We start from the raw sequence: 20,741 nt of genomic DNA on the forward strand, positions 1-20,741 counted from the left end.
GTTGTGCTGAAGTCATGGAATAAAGTAGAAAACAATATAGCCTCCTACTCAATTGTTCTTTCTGGTTAGTTTTTAGGTATTCTGAACCCCAGGTCAGAATCTCTTTTATTTCCAACTGAGGTCTATCGTTTTACATCAGCGGAGAATTTGGGCTTTTCTCTTTTGTGCAGGGAAGAGTTATATTAAATTCAACACCTAATATCACTCTCACTTACATAGTGCTACATCTGAAGTTCATCTGCTCTTGAATCCAAAGTACTGAGCGCAAATCCAACAGGTCTATCCCACTTTTACAGTGAGGTAAGAGAAAGTAAGCTGTGCTTCAGTACAATAAGAGCAGAAGTAACATACTGTAAAAGGACTAAACTTGGAAATAAATTACTGGGATTGTACAAATACAAGAAATAAAAATCTCCTGGGCAAGGAGAGAAGAGTTAAGACACTCTGCCTGGAATTGCAGTCTATTTTCTTCTCCAGTAGAAGCTGTCCTGGACTTGATACACCAGCTGCCGTCTGATATATATCTCCTGCCTCCCCATATGCTTTATGTATATGCTTGCATATCACTCTGCAGTCAGCCAGCAGCTTTAAAATGTCACACTGATAGCTCGCTTGATGACACACCCCACCTTCTGTGCTCATGGCTTGATTTGTAGGTCTCAAGTCTACTTATGTACACATAAAGGCAGAACAAAGAGGTGGTTTACAGTGGATTTCTTGAGCAGTGCTACAACAGCAAACTCTGGAGTGAGCTAATACATGTGGTTTCATTGGCATGTGGCCTGTAGGGACAGAATAGACATCACAATCATATCATCGGGTACTCTGCCCTTTACAGGCCATAGATTTTCATTGGCTAGTTCACAGATTAATATCTTCAAGGCCACTCAGGCCACAGAATGATATTGAACTAATAACTTCTGTTTGGCTCATAAATCTTCCAGCAAGATGTCTGTAAGATTTCAAGAAACGGAAAAAAATCATATTTTTTTCTCAGTACTTTTTCCAAATCTTGATTGTTAAAAAAATGTTTCTTTTTCTTCTCATTTGCATTGTTACAGAGTAAATGCACAATTGTTAAGTCTCATTAAACTTTAACTCACTAGATTCAAAACCCTTTTTAATACCTGCTTTTTCCTTCCCATGGAGATACTTGTTAGTAATAGTCATATTACCTCTTGATCTTCTTTCTGATAAACTAAACGGATGTATGTCTGCAGCAAGGCCTTGGCCTTGAGTGAAACATAAACCAAATATACTTAAACATATCTATCTTCCATGCTTTCAAAATGGAAAAGAAAAGGCTCCTCCATGCTGCTGCTTTTTGTTTTCCAAAATTCTGCCAAGAACACAGAAGTTAGCTCAGACCTCCACAGTTTGCATAAGAGGTGAGGCCAGCCTTTGGTTGTTTGTCTCAGACTTCTTACAAAGATGCAGCTGATGAGATTTTTTTAGAAGGGCACATTTAGTTTCAAGTAATCAAATGGCCTTCCCAGGGAATTCAGACAGTCTATGTAGGGGAGCAAAAGTCCCTGTACAGTCAATAGATGGAAAGAAAATGACACCAAATCCAAGTTAGCACACCTAAAAGAAGTACTGTTCCTTCTCTGCTTCAACAGGTAGCCTCCATTTCTCTGTGGCGTGGTCCGATCCTCTCACATACAGTGGGCTCCCAAATGGACCTTACATCATAGAAACGGTGGGGCACAGAAGTCCAAATATGAACCAAATAAGCCCTGTATAGCAGACATTCTGCCTTCACAATGACAAATGCACTATTCAAAACAGACATCAATAGTGAAAAAGCAAGAAAGAACCTAAATCAATCAGTGGCCAGAGTGCCCACCAAGAAACCCAGAGTGCTCCTAAGGGCTTTTCACACTAGGAGCATGAAATCAGTGATCTCACTTGTCTGCAATGACCTCTAACCACAGTGCTATGCCATGACCCCAGTGGAAGGTAACTTCTTGGCAGAGCAGAGAGGTGAAAGAAGTCAAGAGTTATCAATATCTGTCTGTGGCAAAGACATCAGTTAAGAGCAAAGTGGAGATGCAGTGACTTCTCATTGTGTTTGTATATATTTTACAAGGAGAGACTATGTTGATATAATTTGTAGTCTGACAGATTTTCCACATTTTTACTTTCAGAATGTAAATTATGTAAGATTTTTACCTGATTTATGTTAAACTAACGTAACTTCTAAATGGAGAAAACCCCTTCATATCTCAATATTATAGCTGTGTTTCTAGATAATATTTGCAGTGCAAGATACTTCAAAATATATTTTTTTCCCCAGTGATCAAAACCCTCAACATTTCCAACCTTTTCTGTCACTACTGTGTAGGTGATCTTCTGTTCCTAGAAGGAATCCACATAATTTTTAGCTCTCTGGCACCAAACTGTGATTTTGCAATATGAGTTCACTGGCAGAGTAGGAAATTGTTAGAAAAATTCAGTCTTCCTTCTGCCAGTAGGATAACTCATGAGTACAATTACTGAATGTCTCCACATAGCTTCCAAAACTTATAAGACATTGACCTGATACTATTAAAAAGCTGACATAAATACCTTTTTTTTGGTGTCTGTGGAATTAATGTCTAGGTATTGCCCATGGTCATTCAATTACATTGACAGCATCAATGCTGACTTTAGTGGACAACATAAAAATATTAACTGATATGATAACAAGAGAGTTAGATTGCTCATATACCTGCACAGATCATTTGTTATGAGGTATGGGTAGCTGGAAACAGCTGTTAGCACACTCCATGTCTGGGCTGGGCTGACAGCTGGGCAGTTGTGCTGGATCACCAGTGATTTAGGAGAAGTTAGGTGGAAAGATTAACAAGTCAGGGCTAGTAGCAAAAGAGTTATATGGTAACACGAGACAAAAACAATGTTATTTCATGGAAGCGTTTCTGACTTTTTTTCAGGTAAATTGCACATTTTTAATACCTTAGGAGGACAAAACATCATCATAACCACTATGAACGACAATGGCTTTATACATAGACAGTATCTGGGTACTCTATTCGGTAACATCAGATACCAGCAAGACACTACCATTTTATTTTTCATTTTATATTTTAGCTGAGAGACTCTAAGCTAGATCATTTATATGCAAATTGGGTCCAAATCCCCTAGATATATTTAAGCTCCTCTTTCTCTCCTTTATTTCTCCACCTACAAAAAGTACACAGCAATATTTGTACAGATATCAAATGTGTGATCTTACAGCCCAAAGATTAATTATTTTAGGCTATTACGTATAGCAAAATTCCAAAACTTTGAAGGTATTGCAGAATAAATTATTATTCCACGGTAGCTAGTGAAATTCAGTTTTCTGGGGGTTATTTCCAGTTCTAAACTTGAAAGAAGATGGTCTTAGAGCCGATATGTGATAAACAGAGGGATAAGTTAATAAGTATTTGCAATTACTTCTTTAGTAGAAGTTAACCATTTCATTTCAAAAAAATCTATTCTTATATTAGAACTGGTATATCTCCATCTCACTATCAAAAATTATATCTAACATTGTATTCTACATTGTATTAACACAGTACTCATACAATGTTGCTGAGTAAATTTCTGCATGCATTACAGCTGAGAGGAACCATTCTCACTGAGGTGAACATTAACAAGGACTACAGTGACTACAAACCAGTAGAGGTTTTCAGAGAAACGTCAGGATTTGAATTAATGTTAAAAAAAACCAACTCAACAGGAGTAAAAGAAATAAAGTTAGTCAAAAATTATTTGGCTGTAAGTACTGTACTTTTCAAGCAATTAAAGCTTTTATGATATTATGTATAATATGCAATAACACCACTTTATTTAAATATATTTAAACTATATTTGGTGTATTGGGTTTACATGGCAAGGTTTTGGTAGCAGGGGGGTTACAAGGGGCAACTTCTATGAGAAGTTGCCAGAAACTTCCCCCATATCCAATGGAGCCCGTGCCAGCCGGCTCCAAGATGGACCTGCTGCTGGCCAAGGCCGAGCCTGTCAACCGTGGTGGTAGTGTCTCTGGGATAGCGTAGTTAAGGAAGGGGGAAAAAAAACTGTGACACAATCTGCAGCTGGAGAGAGAAGTGAGAATATGTGAAGGAAGTCATTCTGCAAACACCAAGGTTGGTGGAGAAGGAGAGGAAGAAGGTGCTTCAGGCACCTGAGGAGAGATTCCCCGGCAGCCCGCAGTGAAGTGTGAAGCGAAGCCCCCGGTGAGGCGGGCTGTACCCTCAGTCCATGGAGGGCACCGGGGGAGCAGATCCCCCCCAAAAGCCCAGGAAGAAGGGAGAGGTGGGGGAAGGTGATTTTAAGATTCGGTTTTATTTATTACCCTCCACTGATCTGACTGGTAGTAAGTTAAACTAGTTTCCCCCAGCCGAGCCTGCTTTGCCCATGACGGTCACTGGTGAGCGACCCCCTGCCCTAATCCTGGCCCAGGAACCTTTCGCTGCATTTTCCCTCCCCGGCCCAGCTGAGGGGACAGGCACAACGGCTGCGGTGGCACCCGGCACCCAACCAGGGTCAACCCAGCACAGCTGGACATTTCAGAGGAAATTTGACATTTATTGTTTTAAGTTAAAAAAAAAAAAAAGAAAAAAACCAGATTATGATGGCAGGTGAAATTTCAAATGATGGGATATTGATACAGTGTTAATTAACACAGAGTGTTTATTCATGCTACATGATGCATATAATCAGTTACACTTACTAAATGACGATTTGATTGCCCACTATTCCAAAGCATACCAGCACTTTTATATGCTAAAGGCAGGGACTCTGACCATTTGTATTTGCTAAGTACAAGAGGGATAGCCTCTGTGAGGATCATGAAAGGTAGCAGGGTAGAAATAGCAAATTTAAATATTCCTAAACATACTGTATCATCCTTTATGTCTGGATTTTAGCAAAGAAGAGTGTTGTTTTGGTTGTTTGGTTTTTTTTTTTTCTTTAGGGGGGAGACAAAAGTATTGGATGTGATGTATTTCATCTCACTAATTTTAGCCACAGAATAAATCACCTTCTGGAAACCTCTATCTCCTCCTTTGATTCAGGAGGGAATGCAGAAGACTAGAATAGCTTATGTGACTAATACCTCAATCACTGAAGTTACATAAAATGACACTAAACCTTTACCTTTAAAAAGTTTCTTCAACAGACTGCCTCATCTTAGAATCTAATTAGGAAATTTGATTTGGGTGATGTGGTAGAGAAAGTGTCCATATATGAATATTTATAGGAAGCTTGCAGTAATGAGGAAGATCTTCAAGCATGCTTTCTACTCAGAAATAGACCTAAGCATGCACTTAAAATTAAGAGCATTCTTTGTGTTTTCTAAAATCAAGGTAGCCATACGGGCATTCTTCAGTGCTTTCCTAATACAGATTTGAGCTTCTAGAGACAAATCAGTAGTATAGTGCCAGTGCTACACAGAATTGCTCCAGCTCTTTTTTTCAGTATTTAAAAAACTATCAAGATCCAGTGATCCTAGAGATTTCTGAACTAGGATCTTTCCCAAAACTTCCTGATCTAAACCAATTCCATTCCTGAACTCTTCCTGTCAAATCCTTTGAGCCTGACTTCACAAGCCAAAATTCATATTAAGCTACCTGATAGAGAAAAGATATGTTTATATTGTTCAGATGTTTTTCTTGTAGTTATGTTTATTGTCCTGACTTATAACTTCCCAGGCAGCTCTTTGATTTAATAAGGAAGAAAACTATTTCCAAATAACATATTGTAGGTTTCATAGTGAAGTATATGTATGTCAGTAGAGTTTGCATGCAGCTCGCTACAGGAAAGGAGTAATATCTACGTATTACGTTTCGCCATCTTGCCTTTTCCTTTCGGTTTGATGCCTACCATATTCAACAGGAACACAGGGATGATAAAAAGTAGATCTGTGGGAACGCTGCAGAATCAACAGCTGAACAACATGGTCATACATGTCATTCAAATAGGTTTCAAGGAAGTCAGTGACATTGTGCTCAGCATGAAACATTTGGACTCTGCATTAAAACAGAACAAAACTCATTGTATAATTTAGTCAGCAAAAGCATTCATTGTGTGCCCCAGTGCCTGATTAGTTGTGAGTGGGTCTGGCTAGCTGTTGCAGTTGGGCTTATTGCCATTCCAGCATGTGCAGTTTGAGGGTTTTTTGCTTTGTTTTGGTTCTTGCAGCTGTATATTCTCCTGCTGAATGTAAAAAATCTTGAAGTAGTGCCAATCAGATACAGCTGAATTGCCTTTGCTGCTGTAAAAAAAAATGATCAGCATGCAATTTATTATTAGAATAGACCATTTAAAATTTTTACTCCCATCACAGCAGACAGCTATATCCATTTTTGTATAAAAACTTACTTAGCACAAATAAAAGGAACAGCAGATCAGCCATATTGAAGACAGTATTCTATTTTAGCTGGACTCCCTGGGGAGCGGACCTCAAGGGTAGCCACATCCAGTGCATTTAGTTGCATTTGGGGAACTCTTTCTCTCCCACTCCCTGTACAACTCTTGTAAAACAAATTTATTATCAGTGGCTTAGGAACCTCGCTACTGTGAGATAAATATTTTACTATTTGAGAGAACGACCAACTACTCATTAAACAGGGGTGGGTGAAATTCTTTTAAAATTAAAAGGAAAAACAAGGCACCTACTTGTGTCTCACTAAAAGACAGTGGGAAATCACATGTCTAATACTTGATTTTGACTTTGAGAGTCCTCCCTGGAGCTCTGGTTTTACAGTCTTTTTCTCATCTGCTTAATTCCAGTGCATAGTCTTTTGAAAGCAATGGGAGGAACTGTCTGCAGGATATTAGTAAATCCAGTCACACTACTGCACTTGGAAGACACATGTGTTCATATGGCAGGAGTAAAAAAACATGGGTTTTTTCCTTATAGTACACCAGTGAGCAGATAAGGAAAAAATATTTCTACTGTAAATTTACACCAGGATATTAGCCAGGGCTCCCCAGATCCTATGCTTATTGATTTAGAAATTGTTTAGAGTAAGGTTTAATACAAAACAAAAAGAAAAAAAAAAACACTAACCAAAACAAAAACAAACAAAAAAACCCCAAAACAATAACAAACTAAACCCAACACTACCAGCATAAAAGTATTCATTGTTTTGGGAGCTCCCAAATGTCAACTTCATGGTCCTAAGGGATGCCCTGCATGCAGTATATGGTAACCACTTGCCGCCTTGGGAATGGTCTCCAAAAGCCTAAGGATTTGCAAACACTACCACCAGGGATCAGAGGAGAACACACCCAGAGGGAGTTTAGGAGGACCCAGATCTGTCCTAACTGCTTGTAAACCCTTTCTTCCAGGTGCAGTGCTGAGTTATTCCTGCAATTCTAATGAACTCCATTAGGATTGCTAAGTCTTCCAGTTATTTAATTAATCACTTAAGAAAGGAAGCAACTTGACCAAGTCAGTAAACACAAACATCTTCATGATTGCTTAGACAAGTTGCAAAATTAAAGAAGGAACAATGCCAGTTTAAGGTTCTTGTAAGATACAAAAATCTAAAATCACATGACCCATGAGAAAAATGAAGTTCAAAGCTCCCTTGGGTTAGGAATTTTGTGGAGTTATTTTTAAAGCAGTGACAAGAGCAGAGCTAAGCAACAGGATCTCAGGGTCATCACACATGTCCTCATGGTGTCCTAGTTTCATTCAATGTAACTACTATGCCTTTATCACGTGCCAGCTTTGTGCTCAGATCGTGGGTTGAAACACTAAACTGCACTGAAATATCTCTGATTTTATAATTGATTCAAGGCTATGAAAAGCAGTCTAATAATCAAAGTGAAGGCTGTTGCTACATCAATATGATAAGGAAGATATCTAGCACAGTTATTCTAGAAGTGTACTTGTAAAAATTAACAGGACAGCATTAATGTGGTAGGATAAGTACCTTTGAGTAAATTTAGCTTGTAATTCTGCCAGTTGTGCATTGACCAGAGGTACAGAAGAGAAGCAAGAGCTCTTTGCCCTTGCACTTATAGAAGAAAACAGTCTTAATCTGATGCCTTTTTCTCCAGAGAGGATAGTACATGCAAGCTAAAAATGAGAGCAAGTAGGTCTGTTACTGTTCAGGTAAGCGTCTACCAATCTGACCGTGTCTGTTTGGCTCCATGCTGCTCAAACATGGGGAGCAGACTCAGGAATGGATTTAAAATGCACACACTTACCCAACACCTTTGTTGGACATGCCACAACTATTGTTTTGGTCAAAGCTTTCACACTATGAATTAGAAGGATCTCAACTCTTGATGTGTCCCACCCATGCCTGATCCATTCAGATTAGAATGGGTAGAAAAGATGCTGTAGTCTTTACTAAAGTAAAAGAGCGCTTAGGATCCAACCTTTCAGAGAGCTTAGGTGGAGACAAGCCCATAGTTGATGTTACACAAGGACAGTCCAAGTGATGGATAGGCAATCTTTGAGAGCATTTTGAGATGCACTTAACTAGCAGTGAAAACGTAATTTAACACTGGGGTGACAAAGCATGCAAGGCTGCAAAGGCACCAGGACTCTTACCTTTCAATTTCCTGGCCATTTTGGAGTTATGCAGGGACAAAAAAACCCACAAGTTACTGAAATTATGCTACAGGTAATACGGTTCCAACTATGTAAACAAGAATGATGGTTTTAAGTCAAACTGAAGGTTTAACTATACCAGATCTCCTAGGAAAGATGACTTCCAGTGTTTAATTCTGTTTTCTGTGAGCAAGTCTTCCCTTTTGTTTTAAAGTTCACTATGCTTAACTTTTTTTATTTATCTTTTTGTTCCTTTGTTATGAGAAATCCATGTACCAAAGCCTGCTCTCAGATTTCTTGAACTCAGCAAGCCAATAGTATGATTCACTCCCTCCACATCTACCCAGTTTGTTACCACTGTCCCAAACACGCAGCATCAAACAGCATGTCAACATCCTGTTGACTGGTCTAGAGTACAAGCAGATAATGTGCTTTTCAGCGGTGATGGGTATTAGACTGGAGAGGAGGAAAGAATCAGGGTGTCTAAGGCATTCTGTTTGATCTTTGGACATGAAAACATTATAGACAGTCACAAAGAATCTGCAACACTCTGTCCACTGAGCTCTTGACCTTACCCATTTTCCCCCCATGGTGTCATTAAACAAACTACAGCTCATGGAAAACCAAGCACAGGGCTGTAAAGAAGATGTAGAGTCTCCTTATATTTCCGTTTCACAGAGTAATAGCATGTTTTGAGAAGTATTTTCATTCTAGTGACACTGGAAGTTTCCCTGAGAACACAGATACTTTACAAACACAAATAGAAAAGAACATGCCCCAAATAAACTAACAATCTAAGTGGGGACACCATAAACACAAACAGGCACACTACATCCTTTAACTGCAAATAGTTGTGAGATAAGCTGGGGGCACACTGTGTTCCAAGGATATGAATATATCCCAAAGATTCAAGCAGAAGTCTGAGGCGTGGTAAAAATGAAGACATATGTTTAAGATACAAAGTAGGAAGGAGAGTTGATCTCTTATCTTCAGAGTAAATCCTTCTCTTTTGGTCTTATATGAGGGTTGAAGAACTTGTTCAGTAACAATTACTGTTATGATTGCAGACAGAAAATTCTTACTCTGTGCCCCAAGGATTTCACAAGCTAGTTGTGCTTACAGTCCCTGGCAGCATAGGCATCATAAAAATGTGAGTTATACTAGCTTCATATTCCAACCTGGGTAGTAAGTCTACTTTGATCCCTTTTGCATGGTCACAAAGGTTTCATCCTCCATGACATTACACTAGACCTACTTTCACCCACACAAGGGATGGGTAGTCTATGGCCAGTAATCCCCACCCTCTTAGCACAAAAATAAATGGGGAACAGGAGGACTGAAGTCAGGGTGGAGACCCTACTGTACATGGTAACAAATAAACAGACTATTACTCCTTCCAGAGATAAAGGTAATCAATAGAAAATCATATTTCACAGGGAGTCCAGAACCAAACGTTTTTCTTGAGCATCTCTCGTATAAAGTATCCCTCGTTCAGGATTCAGCCTAGCTTCTGCTGCTGTTACATCCCTTCCTCAAAAGTCCAGATGGTGGATCCGAACACGCTCTCTGATGCTGGGGGGCTGCACAGGGTGGACAAAGAGGGATATTACTAAAGAGTTTTCCACTCAGCCTCTTTCAATCTTGCTACACTTTTTACAGGCCGAGATTAAAGATTTTGCATTATGTTTTGTCATGAAAATCTAGTTTCTAGTCTGAAGACCTGCTGTTGTCAAGCATAACTTCCTGAAGAGAGACTTTTTCCTTTGGTTTATTTATTTATTTTCCTTCAAGAGCAGCCTAAACCCTCCCTTCCTGTTGAGAAAAACAGCTGCAGCACATGGCATCAGTGTGCCGAGCCTGAGTGACTATGAAATATCATTTATCTTGGAGCGAGATAGTATCAAAGAGAACAACTGTGTGGGCCTGACTATGAATCCATTACCGAGTTGTGTTCAGGAGGAGTAGGATAAGTTGCGGTATCAGAGGCAAAAGAGGTCTCACTTCTGAGCTAACACTCTTGAACCTGAAAGGACTGCCACATCTGAAAGCACTACTGAGACAACAAGGGAATTTTGGTTTCCTTCCTCAGAAAAACACTCTGAGGTTTCAAAGGTTGGAGATACAAAAGTGTTCACAAGGGCAAAAACCCTATACTTCTACTGCACATTAATGGGAACATGGTGGCCCCAGAAGATCAAGTAATTGGCTGATGAAAGCCATACGGCTGACACACACACTTCCCAGTGTACCTGTGTTATCCCACAGATCAGGTGTATCCTGTATGAATGCCACAGCCCTTAGATAAAAAAATGCTTTCAGCCACCCTTTCACTTTTTTTTGTTTTGCGAGGGGGGGGGCGGGGGTGTGTTGCCAGAAGCAACCGCTATATTTGAAGTTTAGGAAAGAGTTCAGACAAGCTGGAAATCAACAATTAACCACATATTTCCCCCACCATGACTCCACTCCCCTCTTTTGCTCTGGGTTCCCTTGGTGCCTCCTGGCCCTCAGGGGTAGTCAGCTGAGGGTCAGAGCAGGCAGAGAGCACTGGGCTGCTCTTTGTTTCACAACCCGGTCTCAGGCTCCTCCAGGAGCATGCTGGGCTGTGTAGAGCTGGTTGTGCTCATTTCTCTTTTCAACCTCACATATTTCCCATTAAAGGTGAGTGGGAAAGGTCAGGGAGTATGTCCTTGAGGGCCTGCTTGAAGGCACGCAACAGCCTTGGGAAATGGCTTTCTGATTTCCTGGAAATCCCAGCCTATTCAATAAGCAAAGAAAGAAGTCCTAAGAAAAGTGAAAATATCAAGGTGCCAAAGGGAACTTTCCTATGTGGGCTTGATTCTGCCAGAATCCTTCTATGTAAACTTGGGTATAACTCCCCCGGTGTTTTTGGTGGTAGGAGGATAGCCTTAGTAAGAACAAAGAAAACAGGTTCAGGAAGTGTTGCACAGATGCAAAAGGGCTATGCACTAGGAGCTACCTGGGTAGAGTTTAGGCAGCCCACTTGAGTGTGTGTATGCCATCTTGAGTAGTCTGCCACAAGACTCCTGGGAAAGGTCCAAGCCGCTGGCACTAGCATAATGAAGGCATCAATACTTCAGTTCAGCTGCAGTGGCTGAGAAGTCCTTTCTCAACAGCAGTTGTGAAATTTCTCAGGGATCAGGATGATGAAAGGTTTAAATGTAATAACTTTGCATGACAACAATTCTCATGCCTTAGGACAGAAAGTTCCAATTTTACCTGTGCACATTGTGCTTCAAATATAGAAAAAGAGGTAATAAATAACATGCCCATCAGTATTTTCATAGAGGATCTATCTGGTGTGAATCAATGCTGTGTTATAGAGTTGAAGGCAGTGGAGCAACGTCAGTTTTTTCTATTATTTTTCTCTCTGTATTTTGTGCCTTGCTTTGTATATCATTAAATGTTCCAGGGCTTTCTAGTGTGAGCCCAGAGTGTGGAAAATGCTGAGTAAAGTCATTTACTGTATCCATGCTCACAAACAAGCTGTTATTTGTTGTTGGCATGTAAATAAGTCACTGTTCTTTCGATTATATAGCTGTTTAATAAATACTGTGAACCAAGTTTGCAGCATTGATTTTTTGTAGGAGGTCACTGAGATGATTTCACAGAAATACCCTGCAACACTTTTGCAAAACAGGATGAGTCTCAGCCTGAATTTCATGACTCTGTTTTTTTCCACTTCCATTCCGATGGTTACTGTGTTTTTGCTGTCACAGGCAGGCGGTTAATTCACCCTGACTCACAGAGACAAGGAAAATGGAAACTTTGTCCACTCTTCTGAGTGTCTAAGACATATGCATTATAAATTAGTTGTATTTTGGTATGACCTAGAAGTCCTAGCCCACGTCAACTGCAGACAGGCTGTGTATGCACACTTAAAACAACTACATACAGCTGATTGCAGTATAGCATGTGGATAGCCAAATATTTTTAAATGTCAACAATATAAATGAGGGAGCTGGTAGTCTAGTCCAGGATGAAAAATTTGCTGTGGAGTATAAGTAAACTAACCCATGCCCACCAATAAAGATATCCTATTTATAAACAATGCCTACCTGGAGATTAAAATAAAAATTCTAAGACTGGGGGGACATCTGTTGTATCATCTTCATTCTACAGACGGCAAACTGAGGCAGAGATTAAATACTTTGCTGAAGGTGCCATAAGAAGCCTGTGTCAGTGCCAGGACTAGAGTTACCTGTGCCTCAGCCTGTGCCTCAGCCACAGGTTCCTCCTTCTTTTGAGCACAGGGTAAATCCGTGCTATATACTGACACAACTACTCCGACCCAGTAAATGTCATTCTCGATTTTCACTCATTAAAAGGACAGAATCGGTTAGACTGTGAGTGTTAAGGATGCTGCTGGGCAATGGAAATTGAAAGCCCTACTTTCAGTCTCACCCACTGGTGATAGGGAAGGTAGCCAGCTCAAGTTTTGCACTTGAAATAATATCAACAGCGGTCAGTAGGGTTTTGGGAAGCAAATCTAATAGGTGCATCTAGATTTGGCGAAGAATGAAAAGAGCATTTTCTTTCCACTGGTTGCTGGCTAGTAAAAGCAAAGGGGTGGAACACATCCAAGTTGCAAAACTTGAATACAGTTACTGCTATCTGCAAATGGGTGCCCCTCCCCGCTCATGTGAGCTACACAGGCAAAAGAGAATGACACATGTGCTGTTTCCTTTTCCAGTTGTAAAGGGGTCAGGAGCCAGGCAAGGAGAGCCCGAACAAGAGGAGCATTTTCCTGGGCTCTTCCAGCTGTTCTGTTCAATCCTGCCGTCGGTTCTGAGCAGGGAAGAGAGACTGTCAAGACAAATAAGGCATTTTTCAAAGGCGTAAATTATGAGTTACCAAAACAATACAACATCTCAACCACGTGAGTACTCTTATTCCCCCCACCCCACCCCCCCTTACAATAAGAGTGGTTTTTTCAGTCTGCTGCTTAAAGAAAAGATTGTCTAATGTGTTTCATATGTAAAAAGGAGAAAAAAAAAAAGAGAGAGACAAGAAAAAAGAAAGAAAAAAGAACGCCTGAAACTAATCCTGAAGAGAAAAAGTTGTGATGAAACTGTTTTCCTTTTTTATTCTTTGTGTTTGTGCACGCGCGGGTGTGTGAAGAACTGAAAGAGGCTTTGCAAACTTTGGCTTCTGAATAGGAACAAGCAAAGTTAGTAACGTTTCTGCCTAAACCCTGGCTTAGAAAAGTTTCATTTGAATGTTTTTCCCTCCCCCCACCTTCAGGAATGAAAATATAGAGCATTTCAAAAGCATACTGACGCTTTTCTGAGATATTAATGGTGCTGCCCAACTTGTCTTCAGAGTTTCAAGCTGTCTGTGTGTAATATGAGACACAAGCCACAAACTGGCAGTCTATATTTAAAGCCACAATGCATTTCTGCTCCTGGAAATTTAGAAACGTGGGTTTAAGGACAAGCAAATTAGTTTCTCAGCAAGAAAGGGTACAGGAGGGCAAATCCTCTGCTGGCGTAACTCTGCATATTTCAGTAAATTTTAAAAGAGAGTTTGGCCTGAACAGTCAAGTGAGCACGGAGGCTCAGCTGCAGCGTGGTAGCGTTCATTTTGGGACAGTATTAAAAAGAAAGCAGAGGGGAAGAGGGAGGATTCTGTTTTGATAAGCTGAGAAAATCAATGGGAAACTTCTGAATATTCAGTGCTGCAATAGCTCCATATCTCTTTTATGGCTTTAGTATAGTCTTTGCTGTTTTAATTCAAGACAGTAGCTTTGTATTATTCTTAATAAATATTCTTTTATATAAAATTATAAAATAATAAAAAATATCTGCCAATAGCAGAATTGTTTAGCATACCATGGTATCAGTAATGAAGGCAAAAAGTACAGACAACACTGCTGTGATGTGCCTGTGGTTCAGGATTTGATCCAGAGACTGCTGTAAGAATATTTTTTCTGCGTGGATGTTGACACTGATGATGTTTCCCAAGCTTTGAATGAGGCAGGCTGATCCAGCAGAAATGACACAGTGAGCAGCACCTCTGCAATCCTGACCAGTAATTTCTATTTACCCTTCAGTCCTTTTTGCAAGTTCTAACCAACAAGAAAGATTAGATACTAACTTTATATTATTTTTGATCCTTTTTATTCAGCAGTTGAGAATATTATAGCTTGTTTTGTATTGTTCCTATTATGGCTTGGTTTCTATTATTGATAGGAAAGAAACGTTCAGGGTTCTGAGAGCTTGGGTTTGGAAAACCTTGAGTAATTTTCTGCCATTGGTGCTCTCCAAGCTTGTGCAGGTGGGTGGTTGTGACTCACTGAGATGCATTTTGTTCATTGTGCAATATCAGCAAGGGTCCAGACCCAATCTTGTATCTTTAGTGATGGGCTTGGCCAGGTGACAAGTCCAGGACCAGTTCTAAAGTCCTGAATACATTACAAATTACTTCTCTGACAGACCCAGACTGTTCAAGGACTCCACAGAAGGCCCTAGGGTGAATCTGGATGAGGAGTTAGTACCCCAGGCGGGCTTTTGTCTGTTCATAATGAAAAAAGGCTGATTCATCAGGTTCTCTTGTTTTTTTCCAAAATCTAGGCAGGAATCCTCAGCTTGAACCATTTTAAGATCATATGATTGCCAGTGAAAATGAACGGCCTCCAATCTAGCTAGAAGAAGTATTCTGACTGAAAAATATTTACTACCTATTCTTTATTTGACCTCAGAATTTCCCTTACTGATTCAGACAGGATGTTCCTTTATTTAGTTTCAGTCTTTCTTTGTTTGATTTTTTTTTTTTTTAAATTACATGGATCAGATTTATGGATTAAAACCAAAATTAAATTAGAGGGAAGTCTGATAGTATTCTATTCCTGTATAATGCAAGTTTGGTGCATTGTTTTTATAAAGGTAGAGGTTTTGGGGTAGGTCTTGTGGAAAAGGGTCCTATTTCTCAGTAAAATTCCTGCAATTTTTGCAAGAAACAAGATATTGAAAGATCAGTGTACTGACAGGCACTGCACAGCATGGACACCAGATGTTTGCCAGAGAGGCAGTGTAATTGGGAAGACAAATTTGCTTCATAACCATAGTGAAAATCTTTGAAATGGGTGTGAAAATGCATAAAGAATCAGTAAAAACCTTTGACTATACTGAACATATTAATTCTTTGCTGAATACCTGCAGGTGAGACCACAGAGCACCTGCCTACTGATGTAAACTGAACACTGTTAAGTTACCTAATTGCTCGTGTTCTTTGCTTATCTCCTTGTGTTCGCTCAAGGCTGATAAGGAATTTGTATTCATTCTATAAATACAGTATGATCCTGGCAATTCAGGTGGGAGCAGACTACTGTTTCAGATTTAAAATATTCAACTCTGTGAACCTTGCAAATGTATTCCGCATCGATATGGGGATGCTACACCATCTAACCTTGGGCACTTCCCATGCCCAGCTCAGATATCCCACTGCTTTGAGTGGACTCTCTGTATGTATACTCAACAGAGAGGCAAGGGAGCCAGTAATTCTACCTGCTGATGTTAGGCAGTGTGTGTATATTTACTACGTCATTAATTGTTAATGGACATTTGTGTGTGGCTGGAGTATAATGGAATGCCTAAGTAAAGCAATCTGTTACCAAAGCCAAAAATGGAGTTTGGTTTGGATTTCATTGACTTGGATTGAATACAATACTGTGCTGTGAATATGTATCCAGTTTGGGGGTTTTTTTTAGTTCTTCTGATATAAAGGGGACCTAGCCTGACTGCACGAATCTCTGCTCAGATGTACAGGCAGTAGATGTCTGATTTATTATAAAATCTGAGGAAATCCATAGGTTTGTCAATCTCTGTTGAGACGGCAGCTTTTGTGCTCTTCCTTTTAGACTGCACTGACCCAGTTTGGAGGCAATGGGACAGCTCAAATGAGGTGAAAGACTCACGCAAATAAATGTCACCTGGTCAAAGTTCAGTCTGGGAGGCAGTGATCTATGCAAAACCATCTTCAGGGGTCAAACGTTTTCATCCCTTTGGAGAAGGTGCTCTGCACCTTACAGGACTTAATCCGTACTCAGCATGCTGGGACTGTTTTATTTGGAACCTCGTATACTCCAAATGCCAGCCGTCAAAGGCATTAGTCGTTAAGGAAAGCAGTTTGTGGAGGCTTCTCTTCCTCACCACCTACCAGCAGAAAAGGTTTTTCTTCTGGGCAGGTAGCAAAGCAGTACAGTCTGTGCTTTGCAGAAGAATTGGCCCAAAGGGAAACCAGGAGTCAAGACTGGACCTCAGGCCATGCCACAGCTGCAGAAAGAGGAAGAGGGTCAGGAACAGGGTGAAGCAAAGCATGCCTTGAGAACTGCACGTTTTCCATCTGCATTGCCAGCTGTAGTTCAGCAGTAGCCCAGCAGTGCAAGCCCTGCTCTGGGGGAGCAGACCCTGCTGCTGCCTCTGTCCCACGAGCAGGAGGTCTCAGCTCCATCATGCCCAGCTTCTCCACCTGCCACAATGACAGCTAGGGTTTCTGGCAAAAAGAGTCAAGTATGTGTGGGATGTCCCCTCCAGAGAGGTTGAGAGCTTGCCAAAGGTGCCCCCCCCCCCAATAAAGGCAAAGTGAATGGTGAACCTGGTTATGACAACAGCCTTGCCCTATCTTTAACTCATTTTGAGATACATTTTGGGGCTGCAGACTGCTCCTTTAAATGTTCATGGAGCAGTACCACTTGGGTTTCACACAGGGCCTGTGAGAAGCCACAGATGATCCCTGTAGGCTTTTAATCACGTTATTCACTGTCTTGGCAATAGATTTGATTTCATTGCCCTTAATCAACAGAAGCACTTGTCTGTGACAATAACTAATAAACAAAAATGGAGGCTATTGATTATGAAAATTTTGGTCATCGCTGGTAAACCTGTGAGCATTTATAAGCAAGGAAACCTATAGATTATAACAACCTCTCATTTTTAGCACAGAAGTCTCAAAACAGGTCCCACAAGCATTTATGTAAATTGACTGCCTCTGCTTCTATATTTGTCTCTCACCACTGTGCATATGAATTGGAAAATTTGGCTTTATACCCCAGGGCTTTCCCTGACACCCCAATTGCCTGAGATGTTGATGTGAAAGTCTGTGAATTGAAAGACCCAGAATGCACCTGAAATTTCAGTAATTAACAGCAGAAATGTTGGTAAACCGCTAAGCTGGAGGGAATGGGCGGGATGTTCACCCAGATAGGAGTCTGCTTTTTTAAAATACACAGCTCTCAGCATTTCTGGACACTGCTTTTCACACATACACACACACACACACACAAATAGGGGGATGGAGAAAAAGAAAAGAGAAGCCAATTATTTACACAATAGATGTTAAAGATTCAGGTTATGGCTGGTTGTGTGCTTAAGCCTATTAGTATTACAGAATCATGCAGTGTCTGCATCTCATTGCTGATACTGCTGCACCTTTCTTTCTAGGCTCTGGTGGAATATACCCTGTATCCACCGCTGTTCAAATGACTGAGTCCAATCAGCAAAGCCTTTTGTACAACAGGCTTTCAGGACTGCATTCTCTAATGAAAGTCTGTTTGTGTGTCTGCTCTGTGGAGTGCCTGTCTCTATTGTTGGGGCGGGATTAGTATTCCTATAGCATACAGAAATTCAAGCCAGCAGAGGGATCTGATTGTGCTAGGTGCTGTATAGGCACCCTTTCTTCAAAAGGCTGGTAGACTACCTAAAGGTTGGATTACAGGTAGGAGAGAAATGACTGCTTCCCAGGGGCACTCTGGAGAGGCAGCTTTTGGCTGTGGGAAGGCATTTTTAGCAGCCAGGAGGCAGGAGCTAGTATTGATTCCAATAGACCCACTGGGGCAACAACTCTTTGCTTCCCACTCTCTAATTTTGTAACACATGCTTAGGAAAAAAGGTAGGTCTGAAATCATTCAGCAATTGCCCTATTTATTTCCCACAGAAAGAACAGAAGAATTTTACACATGATATTTGGTGCTAGTAGAAACTTTGTTTACTTTTTCTTCTTTTTTTACTTCACATTGAAGTTGTGATAGGAAATGCATGAAAAATTGAGGGACACCCAGATGTTGCAGTGACAAGAATACATGAACACCTTAGCTGGGCAAATATTTGGACAGCAGACAGACTGTTTTACTTATTTCTGAAAGACTTAAGTTCCTAAGTCAAATGAATTTGGCAGTGTTACCCCAGTAATGAGTTGATGAAAAATTCACCCGCTGCTAGGCATTCTGAAAAACTACTTGGTGAATGAAGAAAAGTGGCACTTGGAGAAATCAGGTTTGGTTTGTCAACAATTTATGAACACGCATGGAGAAAGGGACTGTCTTCTCTGGATGATTTATTTGTAACCCATAACTCAATTGCATCAAGTAACAATACTGCAACATTATAACAACAGACATGCAGCTCATAATTTGTAGCTGAAATAAGATCTGAACTCTGTTTCTCCAAGAGTCAGCATGGTCTAATTCACACCAGATTCCCAATGTTAGCATGGAAATCAAACGCACTGTCTGTGCTGTGCTGCTCCCTTATTGCAGATGTACCTCGCACGTGTAGTTTCACCAATGAGACATCTGGCTAAGTGATTTTCCTCTTAATTAATCTTCTCATCTGCAAAGGAGGCCAGTGTCTCATATCTTCTCTTCTGACATATGTTTCACCACAGGGTTCTTCCTGATGAAGCAGAAAACTTCACTTAAAATCTCAATGGGTTAAACTAATTCTACTGCATTGAAGTTTTAAAGTGATTTTTTTCCTTCTCTCTCCCTCTCTTTTTCATCTTAGGGGGAAAAAAAAGAAATCAGTTATTTCATGAGGGTCTACCTCTTTCTTCTTCAGATAAGCCCTGAAATGGAGTTAAGCTTTTTATCAGTAAGTTGCAGGGGGGTTTTTGAACACACCCTGAGACAGCTCCATGTTATCATGAGTGATAAATGCCTATTTTACTGGAGACTGTATGTTTAAAATGTCTAGTTTTATGAGGCAGTCCACATTATAAAGAGCATATGTGACAAGGTCACAGCAATGCAGAATCAGACATCAAGTCTTTACACATGTGTAGGTGGTTAGATTTGCAAACAGAGACTATTTTAGTATCATCAAACCCAGAAAATGGATTTGAATTCTTTATATACATACATATATGCACACACACAGTGTATCTATATATAATATACTATATAAAGGTATGCATATGTATACACAGACATACATATCTATACACGGACACCCCTATTCACCACTTACATGGCTTTTCACTAGTCAGACTTCTCAGTACAGGGAGTTTTATTTCCCTGACCATATCTCTATTCACAGATCAATACCCACACAAACACGTTTCCCTTTTTGTATGATAGATACCTTCAAAAGTGGCAGAAAAAAATGACTGTATTTTTGAAGGCTTAGCAGAGGCATAAACTCAAGAACAAGAAAGAAAGCAAGGAGATGGTTTGGGCTACATATAAGAAGCTGAAAACATTACAAAAAATCCTTTTTTTACAATATAGTAAAACATTAGAGAAACAGCCTTATACAAACTATCTCTTGCAGATGCCAGATTCAGATGTCTCTCTGCTGACTGTATATACAGTTGGAGCGTAGCAGCGCATGACGGTACAGACACTGAGTCACTCCATGTTTTGAAATTAAGCATCTACGTTATTTGCCTGAATCTATCTTGGAGACTACTACAGGACCCATGTCCATATAAGCAAAGATTCAGAGAAAAGCAATGATAATAAGAAGCAAAGAGGAAGCAGATGTTCCATATGGCTCAAGCTATTTAAAAAGGGAGCACCCAGATTAGGACAGACCATGTCTGCACTCTTCTTCAGGTAGTGAATGGTTTAAACCTCAAGCAGGCAGGAGATTGGGTCAGGTTTGTGTTCTTCTAGTAGCTCATCTGTGCTGGGAGAATTTGGTACTTGCATCTTCAGGACAGTTTTACAGAAAAACTGGTCATTTTAGCGTATTCATGCTGAAAAAAATTTATTCTTTAAAGAATAACTACCCTCATTTGGAAACAGAATACTTATTCAAGAATCAATTCAATGTTATTATGTAATTGTTTCACCTCAAACAGTTACGGGAAAATGAATTTATACTGGAGTAGCTTTCACAGAATTGTTACTCCAGGTTCACTTGATCCTTTTGTGTAAGCAATTTTTTTC

The 20,741-nt window shown here is 40.2% G+C and overlaps 1 protein-coding gene across 1 annotated transcript in view; it reads left to right on the forward strand.

Moving 5' to 3' along the window:
* Nucleotides 1-13,237: 13,237 nt before the first annotated feature.
* Nucleotides 13,238-20,741, forward strand: part of GYPC (glycophorin C (Gerbich blood group)) — a 34,722-nt gene continuing 27,218 nt past the window's right edge. Inside the window, exon 1 of the mRNA XM_040603151.1 lies at nt 13,238-13,454. Coding sequence (XP_040459085.1) covers nt 13,421-13,454 — 34 coding nt within the window. The 5' untranslated portion in view covers nt 13,238-13,420. The remainder of the gene's footprint in view (nt 13,455-20,741) is intronic.

This window comes from Falco naumanni, chromosome 8, assembly GCF_017639655.2.
Source record: "Falco naumanni isolate bFalNau1 chromosome 8, bFalNau1.pat, whole genome shotgun sequence".
Lineage (NCBI taxonomy): Eukaryota > Metazoa > Chordata > Aves > Falconiformes > Falconidae > Falco > Falco naumanni.